Source organism: Mesoplodon mirus (assembly GCF_964341445.2).
Source record: "Mesoplodon mirus genome assembly, chromosome: 13".
Taxonomy (NCBI): domain Eukaryota; kingdom Metazoa; phylum Chordata; class Mammalia; order Artiodactyla; family Ziphiidae; genus Mesoplodon; species Mesoplodon mirus.
The window spans coordinates 62,589,495-62,601,605 of NC_138989.1; the positions used below are offsets into that span (position 1 = coordinate 62,589,495).

The 12,111-nt window shown below is 42.5% G+C and overlaps 1 protein-coding gene across 1 annotated transcript; it reads right to left on the reverse strand.

Annotated features, from left to right (window-relative positions):
• Positions 1-531: 531 nt before the first annotated feature.
• ATP5F1A (ATP synthase F1 subunit alpha) lies at positions 532-10,109 on the reverse strand. The gene is made up of 12 exons (XM_082640061.1): positions 9,977-10,109; positions 8,390-8,468; positions 6,807-6,976; positions 4,268-4,441; positions 4,014-4,180; positions 3,660-3,808; positions 3,183-3,334; positions 2,850-3,074; positions 2,229-2,336; positions 1,976-2,120; positions 867-1,017; positions 532-756 (listed from the first exon to the last, which is right to left on the reverse strand). The coding sequence occupies exons 1-12, from the start codon at positions 10,034-10,036 to the stop codon at positions 675-677; spliced, it is 1,662 nt and encodes a 553-aa protein (XP_082496187.1). The 5' UTR covers positions 10,037-10,109; the 3' UTR covers positions 532-674.
• Between the last annotated feature and the right edge of the window lie 2,002 nt (positions 10,110-12,111).

Below are 12,111 nucleotides of genomic sequence, written 5' to 3' on the forward strand. Positions count from 1 at the left end.
TAATTTATGTTGATGCTCCACCTTCAAGGAGGTGAGCAAAACTTCCCATCCCTTCAGTGGAAGCTATGAGTAGTCACTTCCCCCCAAAGAATAAAATATGGAAGGAGGTGGTGGGAGAGTAACCTTACAGTGGAGAAGCCTGATAAACAAAACCTCAGGCAGGTGATCAAGATTAACATGAACAGTCATAACTCACACTGACAGTATGTACCCTTGACATCAGGTGATAAGACTGGTAATTTACCTCTGTGGTCTTTCACCTAAAAACCTATAACCCTAGTCTAATCATGAGGAAAACATCAAAGTGAAAGACATTCGGGCTTCGCTAATGGCACAGTGGTTGAGAGCCTGCCTGCCAATGCAGGGGACACGGGTTCGTGCCCCAGTCCGGGAGGATCCCACATGCCATGGAGCGGCTGGGCCCGTGAGTCACGGCCGCTGAGCCTGCGCATCCGGAGCCTGTGCTCCGCAACAGGAGAGGCCACAGCAGTGAGAGGCCCGCGTACCACAAAAAAGAAAAAAAAAAGAATCTATAGAAAGACAGCAAGCAATATGGAACCTTTATTTTAACGTGATTACTGTACATCTGCAGTATTGGAATAATCCTTTTACAAATGGAACAAGAAGAAACAATGACAAAACCAAACTGGCATTTGATGTGAATCCATAGGAGTTTAAGCTTCAAACCCAGCCAAGAAGTTTGTTACAACCTCTTTCATCTTTGCATCTGACTCTTCTGAGATCTTTCCATCAACCCTATTTTGAAAAAAAAAGCTGATCAGTTCTGACCTGGATAAAAATTCAATGACTAGCTTAATTACAGAATTCAAAAGAATTTTAACAAAAGACATCAGTTGTGTTCATACCTGATTTTGCCCAACAGGGTTTGATGTTGGCTGATAACATGAGACAAGAAAGCATTCTCAAACTTTGTGATCTTGCTGGGCTCCAGCTTATCAAGATACCCCCTGACACCAGCGTAGATAACAGCCACTTGCTCTTCAATAGCCATGGGAGCTGAAAAGAAATAAGTGAGTTGCTCAACAAATAAATGCCATGTTTCCAAAGTCAGAGAAACTTACTTTTTCCACAAATTATTAACATGTCTCTATAGATCGCCTACTTTCACAAGTGGGAACTCCACATCAGTACTCCTTCCTGCCTCCCCGCCCTGAATCAGTTTTTTCCTCATAATGGTAGGCCTTAAACTGTAACCTTTGAGCATATTCCATGAGCACTGTATATCATCCAGCAGCATTTATATTCTTTTGGGTATAAATAACTTGCTGAAATTTTATAACAAAGTAGTACATACTAACATTCTTTTTTTTTTTTTTTTCATTTTTTTTTTGGCTGCACCCACGCAGCTTGCAGGACCTTAGTTCCCTGACCAGGGATCGAACCCAGGCCCTTGGCAGAGTCCTAACCACTAGACTGCCAGGGAATTCCCAACACTAACATTCTTTTAAATCTGCCAAATTCCACAATCATATAGCCAAGAGGGCGATGGTGGGGAGGAATGGAATCTACTATGTCTTAACTCCCAAACGAAAGGTATTAGTACACCTTTCCTCACATTTACATTCAAATGATAAGGACTGTATTTTAATTAAGTAACACAGGTATCAATCACATTCAAAAGACAACATCGGGCTTCCCTGGTGGCGCAGTGGTTGAGAGTCGGCCTGCTGATGCAGGGGACACGGGTCTGTGCCCCGGTCCGGGAAGATCCTATATGCCGCAGAGCGGCTGGGCCCATGAGCCATGGCCGCTGAGCCTGCGCGTCCAGAGCCTGTGCTCCGCAACAGGAGAGGCCACAACAGTGAGAGGCCCACGTACCCCCCCCCACACACACACACAAAAAGACAACATCTTTGATCAAAGATTAACAGCACATATTCTTATAAGGAGCTATGTGATATTCCCAGGTCCTAACACACAGTAGGAACTTGACCAAATGGAAAGTACAACTCACAATACTGTCCTTGCTTCAGCAACTCAGTCAAGCGCACACCACGGCTCAAGAGCTGCTGAGTGGCAGCATCGAGGTCAGAACCAAACTGGGCAAAAGCAGCAACCTCACGATACTGAGCCAATTCCAGTTTCATGGTACCCGCCACCTGAAATACAGAAACGGTTAATTCACACCATACAAAAATACTTACCTCGATGACACAGACCACCATACACTTTGATGTTTAACCTAATGACAAAGTGATGCAAATTACCTGTTTCATGGCCCTGGTTTGGGCAGCAGATCCAACACGGGATACAGACAAACCAACGTTAATGGCAGGACGGATACCTTTGTAGAACAATTCTGTTTCCAAGAAAATCTAAATGTAAGGAAAATACTCACGCTTATTAGCAGGCCTAAAGAAATCAACTATTTTCAAAATTAAGTCATTGTAGCAAAAGCTGAAGCCAGGAAGAATGCTAAATGTCTTCTTATGGTAAAGAGCTCCTCAAATCTTTCACAACCCAATCAACCTGCATATTCTATTGCTGAGATTAGGAAATGTGAGTGAGATGAGAAAAGAACAGGTATCGTATTTATATTGAAACTTATACAGGTGAAGTGGTGTGATCTCTCCAGGATTTGCTTCAAAATTATACAGGGAAGAGAATAGTGGGTAAAAAGAAAGAAGTACACTATACCACGAATTGATAAATGGGTGGGATATGTGGGGTTTCATTATACTATCCTCTTTACATTTGAGATTTTCCATAATGAAAAGTAAAAAGCATTTAACAAATTAACAAATTTAACAAATTCAAAACTACTAATCTCAACCAATGCCTTCAAATCATCCGAAGCTTTCACACTTATTTAATCATAAAATCAATACCTGTCCATCAGTGATGGAAATGACATTCGTTGGAATGTAAGCAGACACATCACCAGCTTGTGTTTCTATGACTGGTAAAGCAGTCAAGGAGCCACCACCAAAAGCATCGTTCATTTTGGCTGCTCTCTCTAGCAGACGGGAGTGTAGGTAGAACACATCACCAGGATAGGCCTCACGACCAGGGGGTCGGCGGAGCAGCAGAGACATCTGACGATAAGCAACAGCCTATGGTATAGAAAAGGGTTGTGAAGTTCACCTATTAGACAGAAGCTACAATTGTCAACTACCACTGGGGCACCAACATACAGAGTCTAAAAACACATTTCATTTGACCTGTTTGGATAAGTCGTCATAAATGATCAAAGCATGCTTGCCATTATCCCTAAAATATTCTCCCATAGAACATCCAGAATAAGGAGCCAGGTACTGAAGTGGGGCAGCATCCGAAGCAGTAGCTGAAACCACAATGGTGTACTTCATGGCATCTGAGAAGAAAATAAATTTTAAGTTTTATATGGTTATCAATATTGTGATTTTAGATTAGAGACGAGAATAAAAATTATCTAAGTGCTTTACTACTGTGATTTACTATTAAAATTATCCAAATAGCTTCTACTTTAAAGAAACTGACAGAACCTTAAAAGTTAGCTGCTGTTTTATACTAGGTTTTTACCTATTACTTTTGTATTGATTTATATTAGAAACTTCAGCTCATTAGGGAGTAATTAAAATCAGCCTACATTAAGCATAAGCTATCCTAAGACTAGCAGCATCCAAGATAACAGCAATGACACTACAGTTCCTTAATACCTGCATCTGTAAGTCTCTTCACCAACTGGGCAACAGTGGATCTCTTTTGACCAATAGCAACGTAGATACAGTATAGCTTCTTCTTTTCATCAGTTCCATCATTGAATCGTTTCTGGTTAATGATTGTGTCAATAGCAATTGATGTTTTGCTTTAAAAAGAGAAAATAAACATAAATCTTACTAAATACTTCAAAGGATCCCCCAACTTAAATTTCACTCCTCTTCCTCTTCCTCCTCATATCACATTCTACTCTCTCCTGGATATCTAAAGTATTTACCATTCCAAGCCTAAAAGTAATCTTTCCATAGAGCAAATTTTAGTTAGAACTTTTCAACAAACTATCAAGTCTTTACCCAGTCTGTCGGTCACCAATAATCAGCTCACGTTGACCACGACCAATCGGCACCAAGCTGTCCACAGCCTTAATGCCAGTCTGCATTGGTTCCCGCACAGAGATTCGAGGAATGATCCCAGGGGCTTTCAGACCAACTCGCCTTCGGGTCTTGGAACCAATTGGACCCTGTTAAACGATAAAAAGAAACCCCAGAACAATCAGTTTGGCTCTCTGTTAGAAGCTACAACCACATCTAATAAATGTTAAACCTACCTTTCCATCAATGGCATTACCAAGAGCATCTACTACACGCCCCAACAGCTCCTCGCCGACTGGAACATCCACAATAGCCCCAGTTCTCTTCACAATATCTCCTTCCTTAATTAGTTTATCATTTCCAAACACGACAACACCAACATTGTCAGGTTCCAAGTTCAGAGACATACCCTACACAAAAGACAAAATTGAATATCCATGAAGCTTGAGTGGCACTTCTTCCCATATACATACACTACATATGAAAATAGAGGGAAAAAGTAATATTGACTTTTCAGATCTGGTTTACTCGTATCTTTCCAACGAACAATCTTCCTTAGTTAAGAAGGTTTCATATCTGGTTTACTCGTATCTTTCCAACGAACAATCTTCCTTAGTTAAGACTTCTAAAACAGCAACATGTTCCCTTGAATAATCATAGGTTAGAATTATAAGCCTAAGAAGCACCTTATCACATCCTCTAAGAACTAAAAGAAGCAAAGAAATTGAACACTTTAAGCTTTTTCTACTGCATTTCCTTTGACTATGGTTTTTGAACTGGGTGCCAGTATGAAATAAAGCTATCAAGGTCAACTGGGAATTTTTTTTTTTTTTTTTTTTTTTTTTGCAGTACGCGGGCCTCTCACTGTTGTGGCCTCTCCCGTTGCGGAGCACAGGCTCCGGACGCGCAGGCTCAGCGGCCAAGGCTCACGGGCCCAGCCACTCCGCGGCATGTGGGATCTTCCCGGACCGGGGCACGAACCCGTGTCCCCTGCATCGGCAGGCAGACTCTCAACCACTGCGCCACCAGGGAAGCCCTCAACTGGGAATTTTAAGACATGTTTGATTCACATCTGTGAGAACTCCATGAACAATTTTAAAAAACTATCTAGTCAGAACCTGTACCCAACAGGTTACTAAAAAGTTAAATTAAAAGCTACTTAATCGGGCTTCCCTGGTGGCGCAGTGGTTGAGAGTCCGCCTGCCGATGCAGGGGACGTGGGTTCGTGCCCCGGTCCGGGAAGATCCCACATGCCGCGGAGTGGCTGGGCCCGTGAGCCATGGCCGCTGAGCCTGCGCGTCCGGAGCCTGTGCTCCGCAGCGGGAGAGGCCACAACAGTGAGAGGCCCGCGTACCGCAAAAAAAAAAAAAAAAAAAAAAAAACAGAAAAAAAAAAGCTACTTAATCAAGAACAAATCTATATAATATGACAGTGCTGGGTCACCCCTCATCAATACAATCGTATTTCAAAATGGTAAGACTTTAGGTCCCTAAATCATAACCAAAGCAAAAAGGCTAGTCCAGGAACTGACTCTGGTCAATAAATGAAGCTCTGGAGAATTACTTACAGTAAATACGGAGGAATATCATGGAATATCATCGCATGTACAAAATCTTTAGTCTGAATATCTGATGTTCAACAGAGTAGTCACTAATCACATGTGGCTATTTAAAATTTAAATTAATAATTGCCCTGTTGGGACTTCCCTGGTGGCACAGTGGTTAGGAATCCGCCTGCCAGTGCAGGGGACACGGGTTTGAGCCCTGGTCCGGGAAGATCCCACATGCTGCGGAGCAACTAAGCCTGTGTGCCATAACTACTGAGCTTGCGAGCCACAACTACTGGGCCCACGCAGCTAGAGTCTGTACTCTGCAACAAGAGAAGCCACTGCAATAAGAAGCCAGTGCACTGCAATGAAGAGTAGCTCCTGCTCACCACAACTAGGGAAAGCCCATGTGATGTGCAGCCACGAAGACCCAACACAGCACCCCCCCCAAAAAAAAGCTAAAAGGAAATTCAGTTCATCTATTTCAACCTAACCTCTCAAAGAGATATATACACTATAAATGAGACGTTAAATTTTTAGCCAAGGTCTGAGAGCTACTGATAAAACTTTCGGCTCCATAATTAGTCTTCCACACCAACAGGCTCTTTTTCCACACAGGACACTAGCAAGAAGACCAAGATCTTTCCCCCTGTGTGATTAGTGGATAATTCTACTGCTCCTGGTCCACCTGGATATCATGCTCCGCTTTCATCAGAGAACCCATGACTCCTACAACTTTTCTCACCCTACTGCCCAACTAGGCTCAATCTAATAGAAAAAAGTAGACTTGTATTATTAGAGAGCTTCTGATAGCTACATCACTAGCTCACTTCTCAACAATAGATCCACTCTTACTAGAAATACAAAGTCAGTGGCTTTCAACTTTCCAACGGAAATGAATTTAATTAAAGTTATCAAATGCTTTCGTATAGGATGATCTTAACAGCTACAACCAGACTTTAACTTCTCAAAATCTGGGTGAAGATTTACTCAGTTTTATATTTCAATGCTAATGGTTACAACTTATGTGTAAATCAGTCCCTAGGGTAAAAAGTTTGATTAACAAAAAATTTATTTTTTTCACAATCTATAATAATGACAAACACAAACAGTGAAGCAGATTTGGATTCAAAGTTAAAAAAAAAAATCTGACACAATCTCTGAATTACTAAATGAATAACTGAGGAGACACCAATGCTAAAACATCAAAATCTTATTTTATAATTCACCTTTAAACCTGAAGAAAACTCTACCATTTCTTCTGCTTGAACATTTCTCAGCCCATGTACACGGGCAATACCATCACCAATACTTAAAACACGCCCAGTCTCTTCAAGGTCAACAGAGGTATCAGCTCCAAGAATACGCTCTTCAAGAATAGAGGACACCTCAGCAGTGCCTATTAAGAGAGGACAATTCCATTACAAAAACAGCCTGGTCCAAGGACCTTTTCGAAACTCATTTCCCTAACAATATATAAACTACAGTTGTGATCATAATCATCAAATTGCATTCTAAAACATAATGTCCAACATTTTATTCAAAAAAGCTTGATACCTACCACTATGAAAATGAATCCAAGGGACTGAGAGAAAACTTCAGGAGACAAAATTCTTTGGTTTAATCTCTAGGAAATCTGTATTTATGTTAAAACTTGAATATAACTCAGACTAAACTCTATAAAAAGCATATTTTTAAAATGCAGTGTATTTTAAAAAGCAACTCTTTGGGTCTTCCCTGGTGGCGCAGCGGTTGAGAGTCCGCCTGCCGACTCAGGGGACACGGGTTCGTGCCCCGGTCCGGGAAGACCCCACATGCCGCGGAGCGGCTGGGCCCGTGAGCCATGGCCGCTGAGCCTGTGCGTCCGGAGCCTGTGCTCCACAACGGGAGAGGCCACAGCAGTGAGAGGCCCGCGTACCGCAAAAAAAAAAAAAAGCAACTCTTTGGGAATTCTCTGGCGATCCAGTGGTTAGGACTCTGTGCTTTCACTGCTGAAGGCGCAGGCTCAATCCCTGGTCTTGACTAAGTTCCCACAAGCCTTGCAGCCAGAAAAAAGGCAACTGTTTAACAAAGTGTAAGTACAGGTAGCCCCCTCTTTTCCGAAGTTCCATTTATGTCATTTCACTTTTACAAAAAAGGGTAATCGCTTCTTTCCTTAGCCATTTCAGCTAAGAAAAGGTTTCATTAGAATGTTCCACTTTCAAAAAGTGGGGAAAAGCTGTAACTTTTCCTTTAAAAGGACGCAGGTACTATTCTTCATCTCAGCATGTGGGAAATACCTAACTTTATTTCGGAAGCCCTAATGCACAACTCAAAAGAAATTCCCCAACCTACAGCATCTTCCTAAGCTTACCTCCTCATTTCTCTATTGCATTTACAATGTGCAAATTCAGACTGCCAGGTATAGGTTACCAATTATTGTCTTTGAAAAACAAAGAGGTAAAAATTACCTGTTTTTCAGTGTTTTTTAGGAGAGGAAAAGATTCATAGATCAGAAACGGTGCCCACCACCTGATATATACTTTGATTCCACCAAAGGGGCATTCATTATGAGAAAAAAAAAAAAGAACCTGTACTAACATCAAAAGAGAAATACATAATTATAGTTCATTTCACTAGAACAAGAGAACCTACTAAGACAGGGCTAAATGGCTCATTACGGGTTAAGAGATTCCATAGTAACTAAAATTGAAAGAAAAAACTAATGGAAAAAACCCAAAACATCCACAGTAGGTATGTAACCTACGTAACTTCATTTTTCATTTAATAGCAAGGTAGTAAGTGTGGTGTAGACACAGAATTAACAACTTACCAGTCTTCTGAAGACGAGAGTTAGAGGCGTGGAGGTTCCTTACAGCAATGAAGGATGACCCCAAAGCATTTTTGGAGACCTAGTGCAAGGATTTTTTTAAAAAATCTAGTTTTAAAAAAAGCCTTTATAAAACTAGCAAGCTTAAACAAACGCAGGCTTGGCTTGATCAAATTATCAGCGTAAATATTAACCACTTGAGAAAGCACTTTTGATCTATGTGAAAATTTATTATGCAGCTCCTGGTACCCGATAAATATGCTAAAAAAGGCATAGCATATTTTAAAAAGCAACAGCTAACAAAATATCTTTCTTTTTAAAGGCATCAGATAATATTATTTTGACTTTAGATATATTTCAATTGAGTTGTGGAAATTCTCAATTTGATAAACTGCTCCCTAAAAGGGGCAAATCTCAATAGATTTTCTATTTTAATCTTAAAAATAAAAAGTCTGTAGATGTTAGAGCTTGATTAGAAACTAAGAGATATGGCACATGCACTTTAAAAAAAAAAAAATGCCTTCAACAAAGCTTGCAGTAATCTGGACCCCTCCTCCTTCAAGTTGTAACACTGTGGTTGGTCAATGTCAATTCTGAAGACACTCCCTTCTATAGGACCTGGATGAAAATCATTAAAAATGCTTTTTTTTTTTTGCTAACAGAAATCCAAAACGCTACCAAAGGTTGTTAGGGTAGTAAAATGACCAATATATTTATTTCACCTCCCAAACTGAGATTACTCTTAAGATGAAAGAACAAGTAAAAGTGTTTACACAGGACCTAAAGGTTATGTCCTTAACTCCAAGTGGTATTAGTAATGAAGGGCACTGACCTCCACAGGTTTTTTCCAACCTATGTTCTATTTTATTTTACTTGATTTCTCAAACACTAACGATTCCTCAAGGACGAAATTTTAAAACACGTCAAAGCACCACAAAGAAAAATCTGCCAGACTGGGACAATTTAGAAGCCAGCTCCTCTGGTGTCAAGGTATCGGCCGCAGTGAAATGCATATTTGCACCTGTACGGTGTTTTCATGATCGTTTCACTATTCAGCACTAAGAGACCGCCTACTGAAGCATTCAGAAAGCCACCTTCATTTACTGATTTCCTCTGAACCGACCTCGGGGAAGAGGTGGAAGGCTGGGGCCTGCTGACCTTCAGTACAATGTCAGGCTCCCCACGCTCGCTTCAACCAGGCCTGACAACAATGCTCTGACCTTCAGCGAGGAAGTCCCAGAGAAGCAGCGGGACCGAACCTCGCCGTTTCGCAGCAGGCCTCGGAAAACTAGCGCCCCAGTCCTGACCTTCACTCAAGGCCTCTCTCAGACAAAGACTGGAATCCTCCGGAGGCGCCATCTCTGGACAACACGAATGTCACTGCCTCCCCTGCAGTGCTCTGCACCCTCCCGCACGGGGCGACCAAAGGGCCCTTCCGCCGCCAGCCCAGGACAGCCCGAGTGGCCAGCGGAGCAAGATGGCGCCGCCTACCACAGCCCCTCACCCTCCGCGCAGAAAGAGCGGCCGAGCCCATGCATCACCACCTACTGCCGCCGAGCCCCCTCCCTGCCGCCGGCACCCCGCGCTCACCAGCCCGGCCCGCCGAGGGAGGGCGCGGGCCACGGCCGCGGCGACGCGCACGGATAACATCTTCGCTGTTCTTCCTCAGGTGCTTCCTCTGCAGCCGCAGCCTCTGGACTGACTGGGACAAAATGGCCGAGCTGCGAGGAAGGTCAAGGCGCCGGCACACGTGACCCGGAAGTACCGCCCCTTCCCCGGACGCGAATCTGCCGGTAATTACTTTTTTTAAGTATCGTTTTTAGATTTGAACCTCCAAATGACTAATTAGACCTTTGCCAGCTTCGGCCCAGGCATTGGTTACCCATTTACTTTTATCTTTCGCGTCGACCTTATGGTTGCCCTGGGCGACCACATGGGTAGCGGAACCGGCCAAGAAGCAGTTACCAGACCGCATCCCGGCGGGGAAATGATGCTAGCGTCACCCCGTCCTGGGGCGCGGCTAGCTTGACCGTCAGGGGGGTTGATTGTGGCGGGTCCGAAGCTACAGCTATTAAACCTTGGTGATGTAGGTGCAGTAAACAGTTATTTCAACTGGGCGGTTTGGCAGCAGAGCGTTTCCGGCTGGGAGAATTAACGCGGATTAATCCGCAGATCGCTGGCTAACACTCCAGACCCTCTGAGTCAAAAATTGGGGGCAATCTGAATCTTTGAAAAGCATCCACACCATTCTAGATGATCTGAAAAGCACTCAAATTTGAGAATCGCAGTTCTTTTAGATTCGATCTAAAAGAATCCTGTTTGCGAATTAGAGCAAATTGTTTAAAAAGTATAACGAGCATGGGGACCTCCCTGGTGGCTCAGTGGTTAAGAATCTACCTGCCAATGCAGGAGATATGGATTCCAGCCCTGGTCTGAGAAGATCCCACATGCCACGGAGCAACTAAGCCCCTGCACCATAACTACCGAGCCTGTGCTGTAGAGCCCACGAGCCACAACTACTGAGCCGGCCTGCTGCAAATACTGAAGCCCACGTGCCTAGAGCCCGTGCTCCGCAACAAGAGAAACTACTGCAGTGAGAAACCCGCGCATGACAATAAAGAGTAGCCCCCAGTCACCTCAACCAAAGAAAGCCCGCCTGCAGCAACGATGATCCAACGCAGCCAAAAATTAATTAATTAATATAAATAAATAAATAAAAGGAAACAGATTTTTTTTTAAAGTATAACAAGCACAAATTCGAATAGAGTGGTTGCCAATCCTGAGAAGAATGGTCCAGAATCAAAAGTCTCATTCGAGAGTGGGCTAGGGCTCAATTTTTCCTCTACAAGCAACTAGTTTCATGACAGTAGGGACTTTACTTTTTCATTTGAAGTAAAATGGAAATGATGAAAATAACTTTCTATACCAACCCAATGAAATCAGGGTGGGACTTTTGTTCCTCCTACCGATTTTTTGGTGATATTGAGATTTTTGTGATATGTAGAGAATTTGGCGGGGGTGGGGGGATGTTGGGTATTTTGTGCTAGTGGAGACTATTAACGTTGCCTTCACTTGCGGCTGTACTGAGAAGGACCTTTCAACTTCATCCGCCAAATCCTGGTTTACACAAAACCTTAATTTGGGTGGGGCATATGAGTATGGGTTATAACAGTCATCTCCTAAAACAGCTTGCAAGTATTATATGGCCAGCAATCCCTTTCTCTAATATTCTACTTTCTTTTCAAGATGAGCCATGGATACATACGACAGTCCTCCTGGAAATTAGGTGTAGGAACAGGTAAAATTTTGGTTTGTAAAAACAAAGTTCAGGAATATTTTGTAAAACTTGTAGTGATGAAAGTGGACAGAGGGCAAAAAATAACTTTTCCCCCCACTTATCTGGAATTTAGTTAATGAGCAGATACATATTTAACCAAAACAAACAAAAAAGAATAAGAAAGCCATACAGTATGGTGCTGGCTAGTTAGTTAAATTTCGTTGAAAAGTTTAATCATTTAAAATAGGCATATGACTTAGGAGAAAGATATTTGGTGCTAAGTTATCCACAATTTGATGTTAAACCACATATCACAGAAAGTTGAGTACATGGTCTACGTTTCCTAATGTAACAGTATACTACAGGAGGTTGTGGACAGCAGCATGGTATAACCTGAGGAGACTGAAACACCCAATAGGAGTCAGAACACTGTGGTCAGATTCCAGCT

Excerpts from the sequence above, each read along its gene's own strand:
- ATP5F1A (XM_082640061.1), bottom strand. The coding sequence starts at position 10,036 with ATGTTATCCGTGCGCGTCGCCGCGGCCGTGGCCCGCGCCCTCCCTCGG. Across the intron at positions 4,181-4,267 it reads GTAATGCCATTGATGGAAAG|GGTCCAATTGGTTCCAAGAC; the intron begins GTAGGTTTAACA and ends ATCGTTTAACAG. Across the intron at positions 3,075-3,182 it reads ATGACGACTTATCCAAACAG|GCTGTTGCTTATCGTCAGAT; the intron begins GTCAAATGAAAT and ends TCTATACCATAG.